Raw genomic sequence first — 23,917 nt, 5'->3', positions numbered from 1 at the left:
TCTCGACCAGTCCGTACGACTGAGTCAACTGTTTTTGACGTACACAATAGTAAACTCGACAAAGCTTATACTGTTTTTGAGGCGCTTTCTTTAATTGGACTACTTCCGAATGCGAGAACATATCAGGCAATGATAAATGAGTTTTTGTCTCGATGGGTTGTTAGGTGAATCTAATCTTATGCTAAGAAAAATGGAGGACAATGATTGCAAAAAAAATAAAGCTAAGTTTTCAAGATCATTGATAGAAGATGGTCGGATCAACTTTATCAACTTTTGCACGCAGCAGAACATATTTTGAACCCGGAACTATTTTATACGAATAATGCCAATGGCACTTTAGATGCAGAAGTATCCAGGATATACCATGGATGTGTTGAGAAGTTGGTCCCTGATAAATCAGTGATAGATAAAATAATGGCGGAGCTTCGTAAGCACACACAAGCAGATGGGCTATTTGGTTGTTATACGGTTGTTAGAGCCAAAGACATACGGTCACCAGGTGAGTGAGTTGTTTTAGTTGTCTTTATAGCTTTACTTTTAAGTTATTTGATTTGTTTATACTTATTAACTTTTTAAATAATTTTTTCTATTGTTGAAGGGTGGTTGCAATTTGATGATCATCAAACTCCAAACTTGCAAAAATTTACTGTCAAAGTACTAAGTTTAACTTCTAGCTCATTAGAATATAAGAAAAACGGGAGCGTATTTAAACATGTGAGAAGAATATTTATTATATTCTTTATTACATTAGTATCTCTTAATTACTCTTTATAACTTATGCACAAATTCATCCTAAAAAGAGGAATATGCTTGAGCTATTACGCTTTAGTATCTAGTGTACATTAAATATAATAGAACATTTAAGTGTCGATATAAAGCGCGTGATACTATTGATCCAATTTTATTGGATAATATTAACGAGACAAATTGGTTAACTTCGTATAGACAAGAGAGGCCATATCATTGGTATCCCCTTTCCCCATTACTCTCCTGCCCATAGTTTTGGTAAAAGTAGGTTGCAAGCCGAGATTTATACTAAATAAAAGAAGGTAAAATACATAAGTTGCCGTATGAATTATCCTTATTACACACTTTTTGAGCACGAAAATTATCTTACATACTCAACATTTTTAGAGTGTGTCTAATACACACCTCTTTTTCTTGACCAGTTTAAAAATTTATGTGAAATGTCACGCACCAATAAATCCATGACACGTGTCATTATTATTTTTTAAGAGAAAATATTTATAATTACTCTTATACCCTAATTTAAAAAATCCTCTAACATCTCCATCTTCTTTTGCCTTCCGCCACAGTTGACACCACCGGAAAAAAGCCATTACCATTGCTTCTTAACCTTCACGCATATTCAATTTTTATAACAAACCCAAGGCCAAGAATGAAAGAGATGAAACTAAAATTGCAATTCCTCTGTTTCCCATTTTCCTCCTCCATTTCAATCTCATACCATAATTAAACAAAGCAAATCAAAGTCAGTTTTTCATTTTCATGAATTAAACAAATTTCGTTTTCATGAATTAAACAACTTTAGTGTGGATAAAATCTCTATTCAAGATAGGAGCAGATTCAAGATTTAAATTTTATGGGTTCAATATTTAATGTTCTTAGTGTTAAAGTGACTATATTGTTAAAGTAATGAGCTCATATCTACTATTTATTACGATTATAATAAATTTTTATTCATAAATTTATAATTTGCGTTGCATATTAAATCCAAATGAACCTAATATCTATAACAGTGATCCGCACTGCAGGGACTTGAACATGAGGAGAGAGAAATAACTTAAGAAATTGTATTTCAAACTTTTGGTGAATATAACAATGAGAAGGCACAAGGAACGTAATTGTAAGTTGTAACCTTTGTGACCAATTTCAAAAGCGAACCATGTACAAGCAAATATTCTCCAACTAAAAAATTATACTGTATAGCCGTTTTTAAAATAATAGCTGAATATATATATATTTTTATATATTTATATATTTTTGTATATATATACATTTTGTATGTTATATAAAAAAATTATACAAATTTTATATACTTTTTCGATTATAGAATATAAATAATTTCTGACGCGAGTTAAAAGTGATAATACTCGGTAAATATTACCTCATTTTAAATTGCTTGGCTTCCCTTTATCAAAAAGAAATCGGATCCCCTACCCAATTATTTTGCTGCTATATAAGGCACAAAAAACAAGAAAGGGAAAAAACGGACAGTTGTAATTCCCCGAGCAAACACAATTCCTTCCTTTTTTTTAATATCCAAACTTTACATTCTTATTTGCTTTCAATATTTTTTGAATGTTATAGCGAACATATGTTATAATATAACATAAAAATTATTTTTGAAAAAATTTGCCTTTTATAGTGAAGTATTATAATATATGAATGCTGATATAAAGAGGCTGAATTAAGTTGTTCAACAACTGGTCATACACATGGATTCAGAGTTAAGATCAAGAAACTGGGCAGGGCTTCCAGATTTGGTACTCAATTTGATTTTTCAAAATTTGTCTTCCATCTCGGATTACTTTTGCTTTGGCGCTGTGTGCAAGCCATGGTTTTCCTTCCTATCCAACAATTATGACTCCCTACAACAACGCGTCAATTCAAGTTCCGTTGAAGAACTTCCTTTACTAATGTTCTGCACTGATCGAGAACAGTATACCATTAATACAAGCTTATACAGTGCGGCCAAAAGTAAAATAATTTGTGACATTAAACTACCATTGTCTCATACTTGGAGATGTTTTGGCTCTTCTCATGGTTGGTTGGCTTTTCAACAGTCTGATTTCCTTATCCAACTTTTCAATCCTTTCTCTCGTGAGACAATCTATCTTCCTCGTCTAAATTTTTTTCTCCGTAAAATTATTATAACCAAGAATCCATCAACAAATCCATATAATTTTGATGTCGCCACAATTATAGTAACTAGTAACGGGTATCATCCTAGGTTGGCTTTCCTAAAACCTGGTGGTTACACCTGGGTTTTCACTAGTCGTTATATAGAAGGTAGTGTTTGTGATATGATATACTACAATGAGAAATACTATGTTGTCAATGATAAAGGTAAGATTTTATCTATCGACAAGACTAGTCTGGAGTTAAAGAGAATTATTGAACAACCGTCAATTGTTAAATCTTCTCCTCGTATAAAATTTTATCTAGTAAAGACTAGAACTAACGAGCTACTAAGGGTTCAAATATTTTTTAGAAGAGATGATCAGACATCAAGCGTCAAGATTTTTAAGTTGGTTGCAATCCCAGAGACCCAAAAATCCAGGTTCGTCAACTTGGACAACTTGGGAGATGAAGCCTTGTTCTTGAGTAACTATAGTTCTATGTCTGTTTTGGCTTCTAATTTTTTAGGATGTGAAGCCAACTTTGTATACTATTTGGACAATAATGCACGGCTTGAGTTGCCAGGAAATCAGTATATGATGGACATCATTCACCTTCAATATGGCGGCCGTCGCACCCAATTTCCTTTAAAGGCGTCAATCGATGGCAATGCATTAGCGTTATGGATAATTCCTACCCCAAAATTTACTAGTATTTCTTAGACATTGGTCAGAGGCGGATCCAGGATTTAGATTTTGCGTGTTCAACATTTAAGGTTTTTATCATTGAACTCATTGTATTTTTAAAGTTATGAGTTCAGACCTACCATTTGTTGTAATTTAATTAATTTTTACACATAAATTTATGTTCCGCGGCGAAAGTACTGGGTTCAGATGAACCCGGCGGCCATACTCTACATCCGCCCCTGGACATGGTATCCTTACACAATACAATTAGCTGCACAAAAAATTATACTGGTGGAAGCAGTGGCGAAGCCAGAATGTTTTTTTAAAGGTATTCAAACTTGAAAGAACTGAATTTTTTTTTGACAAAGGGTATTAAGTATATGCTATATACTTCTAAAATCTAATATTTTACCGATTTATATGCAATATGTAACTTTGTCCCTGGTGAAAGGTATCACCCAGTCGATGAATTAATGTTTTCATTCTTTGTTCTTGTAGAGTAGTTTTGTAACTAGTATTTCCTTTGTGCAACATCTTGATCAACCATGTAAAAACGAATCATCATATGATTTGATTGTTGGCTACGTCTTCTTCACTTTATCTTTTATCTTTTTCATTCTCTTTTTCCATATTTACTAGTCTTGTGTATTATGAAGACATCACTCTATTTTTCATATTAAACTTCTCTTTTTGTAGCAATATGTACAAAGAAAACCGATAAATCGCATCAACCCGACGATCCGAGTCAAATCGGGAAAAAACCCGATTGTGGTTTGGTGTTGAAAAACAAAACTCGGCCATAATTGGTTTGATTTGGTTTTAACTTAAAAAAGTCAAACCGAAACCAAACAAATCCGATATTACATTTATACAATTTTAAAAAATATTTTGTACATATAAATATTTATTGTAATATAATTTATAAATATTTCTTAAACTTGTTCACAGTTTTATCTTTAAACGTATTATTTAAAGTTTGGACTTAACATTCTTGAATGATCCAATAAATTTTATAGCTCATAAAGGTAGTAAGTCAAATAAAGTTTAAATAAATACTAATACTAATAAATAAAATTCGATTCAACATTAGGAATGATAATAGTGTTGGATATCTATTTTTTAGTTTTGCATTGATTTATAATGAAAATGTATAACCTAGTTTATCTTTTTCTTTAGTGCTTAGCTGTGTAATTAATACTAGTACTTATTAGTTGCACTTACTTTAGCATGACATATATACTATTTTTAGATTATGTTAATTTTTATTATGGTGTATTAATTAGTAATATTTTTTTGTGCGATTTTATTATCTTTGTTATTGAATATTTTAGTACAATGTTATGATTTATCTCATATTATTATTTTATTTTCTTGAAAAATACATTATATAGTTGTATCCTACTAGGACTAAAATAATTATTTGGAGCACAAGTTACATATTTTGTGATATTAAGACTTTATCGGAAAAAAACCCGAAAACCCAAAAAAAAACCGAAAAATTTATTCGTTTGATTTGGTTTATAAATTTAAAAATCTAACACCATTGATTTGGTTTGGTAATTAAAAAATTCGAACTAACCCGACCTATGTACACCCCTACCTATGACTACTGCATGTATTCTTCAAGGGTTTTGTCGATTTCCAAGAATACTAAAAAAATAGAATTAACGACGGACAAATTCTGTAGCTAAACAGAAAAATTCATTCGCTGATCCTATTTAGCAACATATCAGTGACAGTGACAGATTATCAAAAAATTCTGTTAGTTGTGACAAAGTTGTAGCTAATTCTAATTATTTTTGTAGTGAAGATGAGAATGCGCGACATGGGTAAGGCCCAAGGCACATTGGCATGGGTTTTTCACAAAGTGCTCGTAGTTATTTTTCGAGCACATTTCATTTGTAGCCATACAATTTATAGCCCCAAATAAATTATAATGGCTAGCTTAAATTTACTCAAATACGGTAGATTTTGTTGCCATCGAGTCGTTCCAATCTTCCACCAATGATATGCAAAATTAGTTTTATTATTGTCAAAATATCGCTTGTGGCTTTTGCAATTGTTGGATAAGAAATAACGTTATTATCACAAGTGCCTTTCAATTCTTTACCCAGTATTTGGTTTCTTTTGTCCGATGTGATGAATTACTCCAAGAATGTTCTTGGATATAAAATATCCCAAAATAACAATAATTTATCAAACTGGAAAAAGGAATTGATCAACTTTAATATTTAAAAGAAAAATTTAGGTTTTGCTGATATATTTTCAAAAGCTAATAAATACTTGTTGTATTTTGAAAATCATCATATTATTTGAGCGAAATGTATAATATGAGTCATATAACTGTCTCAAATAGCCGAGGATTGATACATAGTATATAGTAGTTGTTGTTTTGTTTAAAATACTTTAAAGAATACCAAATTCAACAAAATCTGTTTCCTGAAATTAATTGAGCAAATTTCATTTGTATACAATAGACTATCACTATATGAAAAAATATACTAAAATAGACTGTCACTAAACAAAATATATACAAAATAGACTGTCATTATACAAAAAATGAGTGTGCGCTTGTATATGGAGATGAAAAAGAAAAACCTGGATATCACTGAATATCCATTATGCATAACGTTGAAATAAATACAAAATAGACTGTCACTATACAAAATATATACAAAATAGACTATCACTATACAAAATATATACAAAATAGACTATTACTATACAAAATATATACAAAATAGATATTTCGGCAATTGAATGTAATATGTTTGGGCCGGAAGGACATTTCGTGTCAATAGAAAAAAACATGGGCTATTAAAATTTTAAAAGGCCATAGAGGGTCATTTTCTCTTATTTTTCCTTATTAGCTTTCAATGTAGGAGACTGTGTTCACGATAAAACACATCATCAACATGTATATAGCTTATGACAAATGGCTCTCTTCTTACAAAATTGTTACTTTAAAGTAAACCAGATTGTCCCTTCATGAGAAAAGTTACCAAAAATCAACTCTTTAAGAGACAGAGGTAGTGTGACAACAATTTTTGGTGGGTTGGCTGCTGGTGCGATGATCGGTTAATCTTGAATACTCTATCGGAATCCATCGCTATTTTTTTCCTCCACCGGTAAAGGTTCATCCCAAGTCACAAGAGCAATTATTTTATTTTATTTTAAATTCTTTTTTCTTTGAGAACACAAACTTTAGTATGAACTTATGCAAGATGTGTGACTATTTGGCATGAAAGTGGTGATTAAATATGAAACAAAATCTGACTTGTGTTACGAAACATAGCAAATCAATATTGACAAATAGTGACCCAATCATCCAAAACCAACTTCATTTTCTATTTTCTCTATCACCCTAATTCTGATTTCATTTGCTAAACAACACGTTATCATCTGTACATCTGCTAATCCCCACAACAAGCAACTCATAGTGAAGTCTTCCGGAAACAGCCTCTTTACATCCACAAGATAGAGATAAGGTCTGCGTAGACACTGCCCTCCCCAGACTCTACACCTGTAAGAATACACTGGGTATGTTGTTTTTGTTTCTGTCGTAAGCAACTCATATTGAAATTGTGTCTCACTGGTAAATATTTACCCGGTCTACAGAATCAAGAGATGAACAATCTGGGGATTTCAAAAGTGACCTCAAGCGCCCACCGTTGGAAGTTGCTTTGGACTGAGCTACTAGGTAATTGAGCCATAGAACAAGCTCAAGGATATAAGCCTCTGATTTCTGCTTGTCAGCATGGTGTAGTGTCTCAATTTGGATGACATCTGCTGATACAATCGACTTACGATTTGATTCAGACCTGAACACATGAAATGTTTTTTTCTCTGAATCATAGCATAGTGTAGTGCTCATATTTGTTCAAGGCGAATAAAACAATGGCATAGAGGCCATTAGGAGAAACTTACCCGGCATTAGCCCATTCTCCAACCCAACCAAAACCATGGTGAGCTCTGTTTCAGATTATTAAAACACAAGATGATGAAACTATCAAATATTGCAAAGAAATTAGCCATGAGCAATCAGTTGAGCTGTTTCGAGTTCATACTTGGCAGTAATCGTTGCAACAGGAACTAGCCACTGTAGTGTTTTCTCCATTTCAGCTTTAATTTCAGTAACAGTGAGCTGCAGATAGGAGAGGAAAGAAAAAGACGAGCAAAAAGAAGGAACATGATGATGATCTAAAGTAGGAAAATATAAAATTGTGCAGAATTTCACTAGACGCTGAAACAAGCTTAAAATCTGCTTGTTAAGATTAAATTAATCTTGACCGTTACTAGTACCAAACTGATGCTTCTTGGTAATAAGAAATGAGAGGGCACCTGCTCTTTGACATGAAAAGATTGTATTTTGGATCGCAAAGAAAATTTTATATTGGGCGGAAGATTCTGATATAGCATATCTCGCGCATTTGGAGGCATAGAGCTTGACCGGGCTACCTGTTCACAATAATTATTGAGTCAACAAGATGCAAAGATCACAAATCGGAACACTTTTCTTGCTTATGATTGACAAAAATTGGAAGAATGTTCTTACAATTGAATCAATCTGGAGAATGATATTAGCATAATGTAGATCAAGACCGGCAGGCCCTAATCTTGGCTTACCACCCAGAGATTGCTTTTTCTCGCTATCTGGGTCTGCATGTCATCAGTTATCTCAATCAGAAATTATTAAGTAGAGGATTATTATTTATTTTGTTTACTTACATTTTTGCCTCTTTTTTGTTTTAACTTTTCATTTCTCTATGGGGCAAGGGGGCAAACAAAAGTGTACAATTGTTTTGAATAATAAGATAGAAATAGAAAAAGACAAATACACCGGAAGATAGTGTCTCTGATTTATTCTACTGATATACGTGTTTCAGTTTATTGGAAGAATCCACAGGCAAGAAAGATGTGGCAGAAGATAATACCAGAGAAAGCAGATATTCTTTTGATCCCAGTCTCCTCTATATACAGATACATGCTCAATTACTCAGGGCACAAATGTCCCAAAACATTCCAGTGGACTGGTAATTTTTAAACTAGAGTTATTGAAATGAAGTCTGGCCTTCAGGATTTTGAAAACAATCTTCCTTGTCTCTCTAATTCAGTCATAAATTCTTTAATTATTACCTCATTTACCTTGAACGAAACTTTAAATTAGTAGTTGTAGGACGGACTTAACCCAAGATGGGAGGCATAGTGACAACAGAAAGGGTCAGAAATGAGGGATAACTGCATGACGGAATGCACCTAGAGGTGAATGAGTGATTCAAAACTGTATGATATGTAGGTGATAAAGTGCTTGAATGATGGTTATTGAGTAAATCAGAAATGAGGTTTTTTCTTATTTTTTTAACCTAATCTTTTCTCGGAACACTGTTAGTTACAAACCCAAATTTGTATGGTTGCCATGCAAGTAAATGTCTAAATGAGGGCTCTACAACCGATTCTGATACTTCAGAAGCACTGCAAGTGCAAATTGAAGTTGTCTATGACCACCATCCCGAGTAGTCAACTTCTGCATCAAATTATCTCATGTACTAACCATTAACATAGAGGGTGATATTAGTAATCGTAATGGAATTCTATCTCAAGAAAAGGATGAAGGGAACTCCAAGGATGATCCGAAAAAGCAGATATATAAAAGCCTTATTTCTAATTCTTTTATGACGTTTCCACAAAGTTCAGCTAAATAACATGCATATGCTATTGCTTGTTGTGTCACTCAATGAAATACCATTTAGCATAACTCTTTAGAAATGAGGTTACAACCAAAGTAAAAATCGTTCACTTGCGCAATTTAAGATATCAAAAGAAAGAATATTGGGTAAAATTTGATGTAACACTTTCGAGAATGAGTCAGCACATACCCGCATTGCCAAAAATATTATCTATCTCCCTGTTGAGAAAGAGGGCAATATCCACTAGCTTATCCATGACCTGTTTACATAAACAAAAGGATCTTATACATCCTCAAAGTACGATATGCTCAAAGTTGAAGAGATAAAAACGCTAAAACATGATCCCAACAGTTTGTCAGCAAAATCAAATAAATGATACTCCATATGTTATTAATTTAGACGGTCTCAAAAGATTAAGCTGAAAAATAAAGGTTGAAAACGGTACCTCATCCAAACATCTGGACCACAGTGACTTTTTCTTTAAGTTTCTTACTATTTTCTTCTGGATTTTCAACTCAGCAGCTAAAATTGTAAGACCATTACCTGTGGAAAAATGCAAAAGAGCAAAAGAAATAAAATGATCCAAAACATTATTATTATTATCAACATATCCCTTTTTTCAACACTTGAATGAGAAGCCAAATTATTTAAGAAGTTTTTCCGCAATTTCTTTTTTACATAGAGACTAAAGCTTTAAAATGTACTATTAGCATGCAACTCAACAACAAGCAACAATAACAAACCTTGTGTAATCCTACAAAATGGGGTCTGGGGAGGGTAGGGTGTACACATACCTTACCCCTACCCTGTGAAGGTAGAGAAGTTGTTTCTGATAGACCTCCGGCTCAAGGAAAAATGAAAAAGAAGCAAAAACAACAAGCAGTAACAGCAGCAAGATAAGATGATAGAGATCAACAACAGGCATAAACCGTAAAAGCATAATTTCTTAAACTGTTCTATTGGAAGGAAAGCCCAATTGCTTTGTAGTGGTACATGATAGCAAGTCTTTCAATCACCTTCTAGACAAGTACAACAACAACAACATACCCAGTATTATCGCACACCGTGAGGTCTGGGGAGATTACCCCTACCTTCTAGACAAGTAATGGGCATTAAAAAGTTAAACATAGCGTTTCATAAGAATGAAGAAACTTTGTCATCCTTTTGGTGAAGCTGTTTAGTAAATACGAGAATAGATGCTATTTCTGGTGATTCATCACGTTAGAAGCAAACAACACTGCGACTTAAGAAATTCAAAAGCACATAATATGCCTAGGAAGCAATGAATATCAATAAAAGTAATGCTAAGAGAAATGCCAAACTGAAGAGATGAACAAGATTGGTTGGGCACCTTTTTGACTGGCATTTGATTTACCATCTTCTAGACGCTTGTGCTGATAATCTTGCTCAATTATATCCAGAGTATGCAACTCATGGTATAACTCCTGTCATCAGAGATAGTGAGTTCCTACTTCAATCCTCAGATCATAAAATATTTTTAGCACTTGTAAGACTTTCTTTTTTCTAGCTCGGTTAAAAAATCTTATGATGTTAACTAACTTTGGTACTTGAAAAGGCGTGCCAATGCAAGGATCTAGCCAATAACCCACTTTTACATAGTTGAGACCCATTGATAACAGCATTGCACGTAATGATCAGGTGAAGAAACATAATTTTGGCAGATCAAATACTTCCTAACCATTCTCCCTTTTTTACTATCAGAATTAAAGGTTAGTGACATAGTTCGTATTCAACTTTAAAAGAAAGTTAAATAGTTTAAATACAAACCTCCGAATTATGTTTGTGGCAACTAGTAGACAAGTATCCGCAAAGGACAAAAAAAATAAAATATATATATATATATATATATATATATGGTGCTTGGTAAAAAAAGGAAATCATAAAAGACAACTCAATTTACACGATAACGTATCTGAACACAAACGACAAAGTGTAAAATTTGTCTCTTGTCGATTGCTTTTAATTAATTTAACTTTTTATTAAATAAATATTTTTAAAATTACAAAGCTCTAATGATACTAGAACTTTATAATTCTGACTTTATGGCAGCGCGATAATACTAACAGCTGTATACTGAACCAGGGTTATCAATTGCTGCATCATCAATTCAGCTTCTTCCCTCAATTGTTTCTGAGGGGTAGGTTCTCTCCTATATCTGGAAATATTAAAGTGTAGAGTCAGTAAAAACTTCAATATATAGTAATTTATCAGAAAAAGTATGAATCCTGCATATTACTTCTCAATGAAGCGGTCCAAGTAGTGCCATTGTGGATCTTTACATTGATTTCCAAACCGAACTACTTCTCCAGTAAAAACCTGTAGCTCTTTCCTGAGATGCACGCCAAATCAGTAATTCTTTTACTTGGGAAAGTGAACATGATAAGCCCCCCTTCAAAGAAGGCTCACCAATAATAAAATTACAGTAAAGCTACTCTCTCCATTACTAACCTCTTATCATCAGCAACTATACTAAGAAGTTCATCCATGTCAGTTGATACTAACAGCTGCACACCTTCTGAAGGTAGCACCACGTCGTTCAATTGTCGAATGCTTCTTCTTGAAAGTGAATGCATAAGAGTAGAACCTTTAACGATTGTGTTTGCAACCTCAAATGACAATATAGATAGTTCATTCCCCTTGCTTGTCGCACCAGAAACAAATCCACTGCTTAAATTCAAATTAGTCATGCTGCTCCCAATTATGTCCAACGCTTCCACGGTCCTCACGAGTCCAGCACTTCCAGCTCTACCTAGACGAAAACTTACTTCTGCAACCTACAACAGTTAGGAACCTGCATGTTAAGTGGCATAGTCATCTTAATTTCAGCTATTACTACCTTAGTTGGTACATGTGCCAAATAATGGCTGGCTGCAAAATATACACAATACAATAATCATCAAGGATGTCTGTACTACCGAACCTGTAATATCGAGCACTACAAACAGTAGGCAAACATAAATTTCCAGGAATGCAGTTATCCATTATGAATCCACCTCTGCTTTTACTTCTTGTAAACAATCAAGTTCTCACTTAATAAGCTGATAACCAATTACCGTTCGAATACTTATCTAAACAAGTTTTCTGTGGAATGGTTACAACAACAACTACGCCTCGGTTCCAAACAAGTTGGAGTCAGCGATATGAATCCTCACTCCTTTCATTAAGCTCAATTCATATCATCATCATTACCAAATAGAATAAAAGTGCAAGTAAGAAAAGATAATATATATAAATAATAGTAATAGTAATAATAATAATAATAATAATAATGCGGATCCAAGATTTAATCCCTATGGGTTCAACTTTTAAGATTTTTAACATTGAACTCATAATGATTTTAAAGTTATGGGTTCATATCTACTATTTATTTTAATTTTAATAGATTTTACATATAAATTTATGCTCCGCGTCGAAAGTTATAGGTTCAATTGAACCCGTGCATATAGTGCTACATTCGCCTCCGGATAGAAGTTCTCTACCAAGTCTAAAGCCTATTCGCAACTAGTAGGTATCACCTATATGAATTTTCCTCTTCTGTTGCGCCTTATCTTTAGCTAAGTCTGCATTGATTTAAAGGTCTTTCGAGACAACTTCCTTTTACATATAATATGAGAGGAAATCTACTGAAGCAGAGTTATAGATATTTATCAACCTTTGCAACCCTCCTTGGTTTAGGTTTTCGTGAAGAGCTCCCATGAAACCTCGGGATACCATCATAAAACTCTTCCTCACTGCTCGAATAGCCACCGAACCTTGGCTCCTGATTCTCTTTGTCCTTGCTCTCCTGTAATTGTGCTGGAGTTAGCATCTTACTCTGCTTCTGCAACTCATGTTGTTGCTGCTGGTGTTGCCCCTCGTAGAGAAATCCTTTTGTGCCACTCTGGGAGTAAAGATTCACTAACTTACTTTTGGCGCCTTGGTTCTTTGAAGAACTCCCTCCCATTGTGATGAAAACAACAAACTCTTACCCCCACAAGCTTCGCAATAGCTGAACAGAAACAAATTCAAAGAACGTCATACTTCAATCAAAACGCAGAAAGCATTCTGAGAAATATACTATTCCTAGTCTTTAGGGATGAGAAGCAATACCAAGAAATATGCAGGGGTAGGTACTTAGGTAGCAATAGGGGTGGATGGAGCTTTGAGTTACCGGGTTTATTTGAATCCAATATTTTGGATGCAAAGTATAAATTTATATGTAAAAATTTACTAAAACTGCAATAAGTAATAGATATGAATCATAACTTTAAAAATATAACTGTATTCACTGCTAAGAACCTATAGGTTGGACCCACCGAGCTTAAATACTCGATTCGCCACAAGAATTGATAAAAAAATCAACTTTCATCAACACTCCTAACACCCCTTTGAATTATGCTACCCATAAATAAAACCCCAGTTCAAATTCATATGAAATCAAAATTTGAATATTTAAACGAAAATGGAAAGTAGCATAAGCTGAAGAAACAGAGGTGTTACTGGGCTTTGCGCTTTAACAGGAAAGACTAAAAATTGGGAAATAACAAACCAAGAATTCAAGACCCTTTTGCCTATTTCTAGCGAAACTAAAACCCCATTTCAGCAAAAATCATAAAAATCAAAACTTGAGAATAGAAGTAAAGGAAAACTCACCGAGAGAAGTCGTTTTGACAAATTAGAAGTGAAACAATTCCAAGAATCAGGTAGGTGTAGAACAAAAAAATAACAATAATTATGTGGGATAAAAATATTTTAGTGAATGTGCCAGCCAAGGGAACAAAAGTCGCCAGAGTTGGAGAAGCCAACGACTGCTCTCTGCTCTCTCATACCAAACCGGCTTTGACTTTGAAATAGTCAAATTTCAAATAGTCTTAAAACGTTTTTTATGGAGCATTGAGCTTTAGACTAAAAACGTGCAGAGAGCCCTCAGCTTAGACTAAAAATGACTCTTTGTGTACTTCCTTTTTATGCCCCTTGTCCCTAAATGCCTACTTTATACCCTCTGCTTGCCTTTTGGTGCAAAATTGCACTTGCCGTTAAAATAGTGGCCCTATTTTGTTCGGTATTAGAGTTTAGCTAGCATTTCAAATGTATTATCAAAGTAGTCATTGGCGGACTAAATAGATATGAGTAGATCCTAAAGAGATATCATTTTTTCGTGAATTTATACTGAATCAAGATTTTTTGGCTCAACTTTATTTCAGTTTTATCGAGGGAGTAACCCCGTTTTTTTCCCCTTAACTAAGACACGAAACATAACTCCCGCAATCAGTACTGGAGCCAGGAATGATTACTGATATTTGAGCCTTTAGTAGTGTAAAATCTAGGAGCGATTCCTAGTTTTAACTGAAATGATTATTTCACTCATAATACTTTTTTGAACTCAAGTATAATATTCTGGAGTTTCAATTTGTAGAAATTAGAATTCTGTGTAGTATAAAATTTAGGAACGATTCCTAGTTTCAACTAAATGTATTGTTTAACTCATACTTTGAACTCAAAGGATAATATTCTTTGAGTTTCAACTCGTAGAAATTAAAATCTCATGTAGTGTAAAATTTTGGAATAATTTGCTAGTTTCAACTAAAAGGATTGTTTAGCCCTTGATACTTTTTTTAACATAAGAATAATATTCTGCGAGTTTGAACTTATAGAAGTTAGAACTTGATTGATTGTGTCATGGACAAGTGAAACAATATGAAAAATATTCAAATTATGGTGCATTTGTTGACTTGACCATAATAAGTAGTCTCACTTTTTCCTTTTGTATTATTATAGTCTCACTTAACAAACAAAAAATGGGTGAGGCACACCTCCGAAACAATTTGCATACAAAATTAGGGCACACCATTTTGACATCCGCTGAAGAATTTCCAGCAATTCAGTAAAGAAGATGAGGAAACTTTGTCCCAATGGTATTTCTTTTATCTCTTTCTTTGCTACTTCCAATTCTGGTTCGGCATTTTCAGTCAGAGCTTATTCTTCATCTCATAACAATGCATCCATTTCGGCAAAGGCTAAACTTAGGGCAAATAGCAAGTTTGAGAACGTAAAGTGTTTAGATGATGCTATGACTCTCTTCAATCAAATGGTCAGAACAAAGCCTCTTCCTTCTGTTGTCAATTTCTCTAAGTTATTTAAGACTATGCTAAATATGAAGCATTACTCTGCTGTCGTTTCTCTTTTTATAGAAATGCAGAAATTGGGTATCCCATTTAATGAATTCATCTTGAGTATCGTGATTAATAATTATTGTCTGATGCATCGTGTTGATTGTGCATTTTCGGTGTTAGCCATTTACTTGAAGAATGACATTCCATTCAATAATGTCACCTTTACCATCCTTATCAGGGGATTCTTTGCTGAAAATAAGGTCAAATATGCAGTTGACTTGTTCAAGAAGTTGGTGAGAGAGAATATTTGTGAGCCTAACGAAATCATGTATGCAACCGTCATGCATGGGCTCAGCAAAAGGGGCCATACTGAGAAAAATTTAAGTTTGCTCCGGGTAATGGAACAAGGGAACACTAAGCCTGACATATGCATCTACAACATTGTTATAGATGCTCTTTGCAAAGATAGAAACTTGGATACTGCTATCAACCTTTTGAACGAACTGAAGAAGAAAGGCATTCTTCCAAACATAATCACATATAATTCATTAATTGATGGTTTGTGTAAGTTTGGTCAGTGGGAAAAGGTTAGGATTTTGTTCTCTGAGATGGTAAATCATAATATTTATCCAGATGTGCACACCTTCAACATAGTGATCGATGGATTATGCAAAGAAGGAAAAGTCGAAGATGCCGAGGAAGTGATGAGACACATGATCGAAAAAGGTGTAGTGCCTGATATAGTCACCTACAATGTGATAATGGGTGGATGTTGTCTGTGTGGTCAAATGGATAGAGCGAGGAGAATTTTTGATATAATGATAGATAAGTGCATTGAGCCTAACATTATTAGCTATAGAATACTAATAAATGGATACTGTAAGAAAAAGAAGTTGGCCGAGGCTATGCAATTTTTTCATGAAATTTCTCAAAAGGGATCAAAGCCTGATATTGTTACCTACAATACTGTCTTGCAAGGTCTGTTTGAAGTTGGACGGATTGGCTCTGCAAAAAAGTTCTTTGATGAGATGCTATCTATGGGGCTCGTACCTGATTTGTGCACTCATGGCACTTTGCTCAATGGCTATTTTAAGTATGGACTTGTTGATGAAGCTATGTCACTCTTTAATGAGTTGGAAAGAAAGAGAGTAAAGTCTGATATTGAATTTTACAATGTTGTCATTAATGGATTGTGCAAAAATGGAAAACTTGACGAAGCTCATGCTTTTTTTGAGAAGCTTTCCTTTATTGGATTGCTTCCGAATGTGAGAACATACACTACAATAATAAATGGACTTTGTCTTGAAGGGTTGTTAGATGAAGCTAAAGATATGCTAAGAAAAATGGAGGATGATGGTTGTTTGCCAAACAGTATCACTTACAATGTTATTGCGCAAGGATTTCTCAGGTGCAACAGAATTAGCGAAATGGCAACTTTTATGAAGGAAATGGCTGGAAGGAAATTCTCATTTGATGCAACTACAACTGAGTTTTTGGTAAATGTTATAAGGGAGAATCCTTCTGTCCTTGACATGATACCAGAGCTTCACTTGAAAAATAAGAAGTGAATATTTCTTTCCCTTGGTTTATTGTGCTACACTATCACTTTGATCAATTTCCTTTTACCTCTCAAAAGAAATTGCATCCAATGCAATCAGATAATCTGAAAAAAAAGGCAATTAGAACATTGCTTGAGCTTTCCAAGCAGGCCTATTGAGGAGGTACATCAATTTTATTACTTTGATTGTTTCCCAGTCTTCTTTATCGTAGATAAAATGTTATTGCACTCTTAATATGAGAAACAATGGTGAGTATGCTGATAAAAGAAAAAAATAATGGTGACTTTCCTTGTGTATACACGTTGTAAGTTTAGCAATATCAATTTCGGTGCTATTTGGTTATCTTCTGGTATTATCATGTCTAATTTTTTTTTTAGAATCAATAACAACTGCATTTAACTTAGAAATTGCTATGGAAACAATCTTTTTGATAGTTTCTAAAGTCGTAGTTACATCATCCATAAATAGAACAACAGAGCTGGCAAGATCAACGCCATCCTTCTGTCCCTGAACCATATAGTATGACTATTTCTGGTTTTTCTGAAATTGAAATAAACTTGTTCTAACCTGATAGGTTATACTATAGATATACGGTCAACATCATATTCAAATTTTGAAGTTTATATATGATCAAAGAATATGAGATGCTTATTGGGAACTGACGCTTCCATAGAACCGTAAATTGCCAAAGAATTTGAAGATTTTAATGAATTGCTTCTGAAATTGGAGGCTATCTCTCTCAATGATCAGGTTGCTGTTTCACTTGGATCGCTACCCACGGAGCTTGTTTAACTCATGACAACTTGCAAAGAAGAGGTTTAGATTTGTCCAGCAGATGCTTTCTGTGTGAAAAATGCCAATGAATCAGTAAATCATCTACTGCTTCACTGCACCTTCACTAGACAGATCGAATGTTTCCTGCCATTTTTAGTGTCCAACGGGTCATGCCAGGATGCATTAAACGTACGAGCAGTCTTCATCAAGGGACAACAGGCACTATTCGACTGCTATTCATTTCTGCATTTTCTTGTCTATTTGGGTGGGGAGGAATGATAGATATTTTAATGACAAGAGAAACAACATAGAGCAGGTTAAATTTAGATGCTTAAAAAACCTGCACCTATGGTGTAGGAAGATTCTTGTATCTGACATTGACTCATAGTTAGGTTTTTTGGTACTCCAATTTATAGAAGTATGATCATCTCTCTGTTATACTCCTTTTTTGGTACCTACTTGGTAGTTATTAGTAATATTCTTACCTTTTCATCAAAAAAGAAAGTTCATAGGTCCTTTGACTAATTGTCGTTGGGATTCGAAAGGATTGTAATCTGTATCATCACTGTCAACTAACTTAGAAATCTGTTAGCTGATGGTTCTTGGTTCTGGTGCGCTGCATATGATACTGTGTATGATGCTGTGCAGTCTGCTAGTATCTTTATGCTTTGTCTAAAATGATTTTGCATCACAATTGACGTTACGCCTATAGTAAATTTACATTTATGTATTTATATGCACGCTTATGTAATATTGCTTCTGAAGGGAGTTTTTAGATAACTGATTGGTTGCTTCGATGCAGATGACATATCAAAATGTTGGAGCCTTGGTGGTTGTGAAACCTTGGGAAAAATAAATTAATCGCTGGAATTATTGGAGAAAGAGGTATCAAACCATTTCTCAAATATATCAGCTTCTTCTTGACTGGCTTTTGGAGTTGGTGATGCTACCTCTTTGCTTTTCTGAACTAGTTTTGAATTTTGAAATGGCTCTATGTAGGGGTGGCAAAGCTAACCCAAACCCATTTGACCCGCCCAAGTTTTAATGGGTTTGGGCTAGAATGATTTTGAAAATGGGCTGTTTTGGGCTAGCTTAAGTTTACCCATAAAAAATCATCAGCCCAAGTGGACCCATGATGATGCTCAACCTTGACCCATGGAAATGCTTAATCTTAGAGTTCTTCCTTGACCTATGTGCTGGAAAATATTTTCTAATTTTTTCATGTTTGGTTGGTTTAAATTTCCCGAAAATATTTTCCCTATCAAGAGAAAGAAAAATATTTTTCAAAACTCTATTTAACTAACTGTTATTGACAAAAATAATCATCAAACATGAAACAAATCTGAAAATAAAAAAGAAATACATTATCACAACAAAAAAAACAACAAATAAAATTTATATCAATAAAATAAAGGACGGGTACTGAGCTATTTTTATCACGATAAAATAAAAGAAAGTACTCATTTTATTGAAATGAATGAAAATACGTTTCTATAACATGAAAAGAAAATCTTCTTTTTGTTGAAATAAAAGAAAATATTTTTTCTACAGCAGAAAAAGAAAGTACTCATTTTGTGAAAAAGAATACTTTTTCTAGATCATGAAAAAAAGTATTTATTTTATTGAAATGAAAGAAAATAAATATTTATTTTGTTGAAATGAAAAAGAAAATACTTTATGTACAATATTAAAAGAAAATATTTTTTCTACAACAGGAAAAAATACTTATTTTGTGAAAAAGAAAATACTTTTTCTACATCATGAAAAGATAGTACTCTTTTTGTTATAACGAAAATACTTTTTCTACACCATGATAAGAAAGTAAGTACTCATTTTGTGAAAAAAAAAATACTTTTTCAACAACATGAAAAGAAAATACTTATTTTATTGATATGAAAGAAAATACTTTTTCTACATTACAAAAAGAATATTCATTTTATTGAAATTAAAAAGAAAATACTCTATCTATAACATTAAAAGAAAGTACTCTAAATAATATTTCTATTTAGGGTGGGGGTGGGGTTCGAGGGGTGGGAGGTGGGTTGGGGTGGGGGTTCGGGAAGTTCTAATTTTATTACTTTTTTATTATTCTGATCTTTGTTAGTATTATAAAATGAAGAACTATCAAATAAAATTCTAAATTTAAATTGAGTAAAGAGATTATTTGGCATGAATTGACATTTATTCCAAAACATAAGGTAATTTTTATATATGCTTGTTTAAAAGTTGAGAATATTGTAAAGATTTGGGTCAATTAGGGCGGGTTGGGTTACAAACCATTGTTTAGCCCATCTTGATCCAAGTGAACTTTGGGCAATGACTCGTTTAATGAGTAAGCCCATCTTGAAAGACCCAAATGCAATCCATTTGCCACCCGCCCACCCCTAATTCTATGATCATGTCTGCGTGTGTAGCTTTGTCATAGTTGTTGTTTAAGATATTTTGCTGCCTACGAAAATATTGTATCTTGTGGACACTATAAGATAGGAGTAAAATATATCAAATTTCTTCTATGTTTAGTTTTTCAATGTGATCCTGTTTTGTCATAAAATTAACCCCGTCTCTAGAATCATTTGAGTTCAGCTTTGTTTCAATTCTTTCTATTTTACTGACACAACATGTCACTTGCCAGATAAAGGCATCAGGCACATTCCAGTTGATTAAATGCATTGTGACAATGGTAAATGTTCCGTTCGTGTGACTAGAAGGTCACGGGTCCTGTGCATCCATAACATAATCCATAGTAGACAAAAACTCTAAGATCTTCAGTTCTGGCGCATTTGCAGAATTAGCTCATAGATAAACTCTAAAGATCTTTGGATAGTAGTTCATTCTCCTTGGGTACCCTCTTTTGATTTACAGTTACCTTTACCATGGATGTCCTGGGCCACCAGCTTCACTAGCTGATTTTCAGTTCTTGTGACATTTTGAAAATTTGCTAGTTATGTAAATGTTTTGGTTCCAAAAGGATTTTTTTTCGCCTTCTCATTTTTCCTTTTTGAACCAAAAGAAGAAAATGTTTTACGCTCTAAAGAGAAAAATCAAATAATCATTTAATAACAAATTGGAGATGAAGTTTTGTAAGTTTATCACATTTTGGTGTATCCAGGTCAAAATGTCAAATAATTTTTTGCATGCTGAATGAAATCATGCACTATCTTAGAATACTTGCACAAAGTTTTCACAGAATTTTTAATCTTCTATTTTTTCCCATTTACATTGAATGTGATGATTTGAAAGATAATTAATCAAGAGCTACTTTTGAATATTAAAGCATTGACTACAAGACAACAAGCAAGCATAACTTGTGAATATTTTAGCATAATTTGATCAACTAGCATCTAGTAAAACTACCACAACCTCCTGTGTATTTGAGGAAATAGTGTTACCATATCCGTTCTTTTAGCATAGCTCTTATTCATGTTTATGTTACATAAGAAAATGAAAATTATATACTGTATCTTTTGAAACTACTCAAGCCTGCAGATTAGTCTCTTCTCGACGAAAACAAGGAAGTGAGAGTTTAAGATATGATGTGGTAAGATATAGAAGCTGTTGCAAGGGATCTTCAAAGGAAGCAACAGAGCAAATATCTAATGAGGTGCAACCAGAGCACAAAATCAGAAAAAGAAGATAAGTGAAGATGAAATTAGTGGCCAGGCCAAAGCAATTTAAAAGAGAAATCCATCATTAGATCATAAACTAAGAACAAACTAACAATGCAAGGAAGAAAATGAGATTGAGAATAGACTTTAAGCAACAAGGTTGTGCACACAGGATTAAGATGTGTTTTAATGTTCTTATTACCTATATATTATGGATGTTATATTACACATATATCTATGATAGCTGACTCTCCTTTTTTTTTGAATCGAATAGGAGTAGAGACATGTAGTGTTCTTATGTCATCTTTAGCACATATTATATAGATGTGTATTTAGATCGATAGTTTTTTCTTTTGATTAAAAGTGGAGTTGTATCGCCATCAGCACCAGAATACTTGCGAAAGAATTATTGGCTGAATACCTAATTAGTAGGTCAAATGACTTATTAGGTCTTGATCATGTTTGAACTTTTTTCTCGAGTGAATACCCCTTAAACTATCATGTTTTTGTCAGTTACATACTTAAACTATCCGGTTTTCTCAAAACCTCCATAACTATATCCCTCTATATATTAAAAAACCCCTCATTGATTTTTTAATAAAATATGTAAGGTAACTCGCCAAAAGGCGCGTGAGAGATGAAATTATACATAAAAATGGCCCCAATTGGCCATTTCTAATGGTTAAATTACCGTTACCCTATTTAAAAAATTTAATTTTTGTATTTTCCCTCTATTTTCTTTGTATTCTAGCCTTCTTCTTCATTTTTTAATCTTTCTTCTTCCTTTATTCTTATGGTTTTATATGAAAATATTTTCTTCTCTTGTTTCTTCTAAAATTATCTTTCTTCATTTAGGTCTTCTTCTTTCAACCAAACCCTAATTTTTTTATTATCTCAAATCTCGTGTTAAACTATAATTCCCGGTGAAAACGAAGGTTATTGAAAAAAATCCAATGTTTAATCGAAGTTTAATAGTAAAAATCATGATTGAGACATGGTGTAGCCATTATTGGAGGAGATAGAAGAGAATTTTTTTTTTTTTTTTTTTACAAATGATCATGTGTTTATCCCTTCACCCTCTTCCTTTGATTTTTTAACCCCCAAACATTTACTCATTTAATTATTTTTTATTATTAGTTAAAATTCTTAATTAAAGTGATATATCAGATTAGGCTGAGTAAATAGAAAGTCGTATCACACTCATCACTAAAAAATCGACGAGGGATTTTTAATATATAGGTGTGTATTGTTATGGATGTTTTGGGGGACACCGAATAATTTAAGTAGGTAATTAAAAAAAACATTATAGTTTAGGGAGATTTTAAGGTATTCACTCCTTTTTTTCTCCTGTTTATTTCCATTCATTCCTCTCATTTTAAGGTGGTGGATGGTTTTGGAATAGAATACAGCTGACAAGGAGAAAAGAAACCCAGTGGAATACTATATACTACTAAGTTGTTGAAAGTGCTGGAATGGAGAAAAGGTAGCCAGGATAAAGAACCAGTGGAATACGATATGATGTTTTGAAGAGTGGAACATGAAATTGAGGCTGAATCAATTCTTAGAAATGTTAAAAATATTACAGGATTAGTCAGGGTTATACTTTTCTCAGATGTACTCTTTGTTGTTTCTGTATTTTACAATAGTCTTAGAATTTTTTTATGTATATGAAATACCTTACATTCTAAAAAGATTTATCTAATCCGAAGCTTCCATGTTGGGCCCGTGCATCCCTTGCTAGTTATTCTCTTTATTCTTTATTCGAGAGTTTAGCAGTTCTTCGTCAACTTGTTTGTTTCACTACAAGGATATTTCCGAAATTTCATACTTTATCTGCTTTATAGGTATTGTACATGTTAGCTTTATCACCTGTACACGCTGATAAATTTTCAGGGGCCACATGAATTTTTCACGCCGCATGTTCGTGACAGCTTTTTTGAAATGGCCATTTCCTAATCACGTGGGTCCCTCAACAATATATAACAACTTTTTTTATGATCTCTTTTTGCAGCCACGTTTACTGCCTATACCCAACCCTCTTTTTCCTTGTATTCTCCCGTCTATCAAAACAATTTCCGTCTCATTTTTTTGTGCAAAATTATATATTATTTGTAGTTATAAATAATGTATTGTCAAGTCCCATAAACCAAATTCATTCTGTGTTCCTTGAAAAGCCTTTCATAATGCCTTCGTTTTTTTTTTAATTTAACCTTTTAAATTAATTTTTTACTATCCAAACCTATTTCTCGCCTAAAAAGGATCACCTTGTTACCTTTTAAATTTAACAAAACACAAGTTAAATTAACGAATTAAATACAGATTTTTTAAAGAAAAATATGATAACAATTTTAAGTAAGGTAAACATTAACAGGGTGATAAGTATAACTTAAGAACCCAATTATAGTGAAAGTGTGATAACCATTTAGAATAATAAGGCACCGAGTGAGATGTTACGCGGCGCCTTCCTGAAGTTCCTTGGAAGGGCGACGTAAGGCTAAGCAACCGATGTCAGTACGGTTGCTGTCCGCCAACTGAGGTCCCCTCCGTACGCTAGACTAGATTGTCAGTGCCGTACGGGAAAACCAATGTCGTGAGCAATTGAAAGAGAGCAGAAAAGAGAATTGAGAATGA

The 23,917-nt window shown here is 33.4% G+C and overlaps 2 protein-coding genes across 11 annotated transcripts; one reads left to right on the top strand and one right to left on the bottom strand.

Annotated features, from left to right (window-relative positions):
- Positions 1 to 6,783: 6,783 nt before the first annotated feature.
- LOC107806568 (protein PSK SIMULATOR 1-like) lies at positions 6,784 to 14,208 on the bottom strand. Of its 4 annotated transcripts, XM_075233995.1 has the most exons (14): positions 13,889 to 14,208; positions 12,909 to 13,244; positions 11,705 to 12,030; positions 11,493 to 11,585; positions 11,321 to 11,411; positions 10,587 to 10,680; positions 9,681 to 9,778; positions 9,425 to 9,494; positions 8,104 to 8,207; positions 7,890 to 8,006; positions 7,616 to 7,692; positions 7,476 to 7,520; positions 7,156 to 7,369; positions 6,784 to 7,071 (listed from the first exon to the last, which is right to left on the bottom strand). In XM_075233995.1, the coding sequence occupies exons 2-14, from the start codon at positions 13,197 to 13,199 to the stop codon at positions 7,066 to 7,068; spliced, it is 1,626 nt and encodes a 541-aa protein (XP_075090096.1). In that variant the 5' UTR covers positions 13,200 to 13,244; positions 13,889 to 14,208; the 3' UTR covers positions 6,784 to 7,065. The 4 variants fall into 4 exon arrangements, with proteins under 4 accessions (XP_075090096.1, XP_075090094.1, XP_075090095.1 ...); XM_075233993.1 differs by having other exon boundaries at positions 6,954 to 7,369; XM_075233994.1 differs by lacking the exon at positions 13,889 to 14,208 and adding an exon at positions 13,346 to 13,472 and having other exon boundaries at positions 6,954 to 7,369.
- A 791-nt stretch (positions 14,209 to 14,999) lies between these two features.
- On the top strand, positions 15,000 to 21,552 carry LOC107772074 (uncharacterized). 7 transcript variants are annotated; one of them, XM_075233990.1, is made up of 4 exons: positions 15,000 to 17,069; positions 17,658 to 17,900; positions 18,484 to 18,566; positions 21,168 to 21,552. In XM_075233990.1, the coding sequence occupies exon 1, from the start codon at positions 15,129 to 15,131 to the stop codon at positions 16,914 to 16,916; it is 1,788 nt and encodes a 595-aa protein (XP_075090091.1). In that variant the 5' UTR covers positions 15,000 to 15,128; the 3' UTR covers positions 16,917 to 17,069; positions 17,658 to 17,900; positions 18,484 to 18,566; positions 21,168 to 21,552. The 7 variants fall into 7 exon arrangements, with proteins under 7 accessions (XP_075090091.1, XP_075090090.1, XP_075090089.1 ...); XM_075233989.1 differs by having other exon boundaries at positions 21,161 to 21,552; XM_075233988.1 differs by having other exon boundaries at positions 20,314 to 21,552.
- The last annotated feature ends 2,365 nt before the right edge of the window (positions 21,553 to 23,917 follow it).

The sequence above is a fragment of the Nicotiana tabacum genome, chromosome 17, assembly GCF_000715075.1.
Source record: "Nicotiana tabacum cultivar K326 chromosome 17, ASM71507v2, whole genome shotgun sequence".
Lineage (NCBI taxonomy): Eukaryota > Viridiplantae > Streptophyta > Magnoliopsida > Solanales > Solanaceae > Nicotiana > Nicotiana tabacum.
The sequence above is the reverse complement of the archived record's forward strand: the minus strand, read 5'-3'. Positions and strand labels throughout refer to the sequence as shown.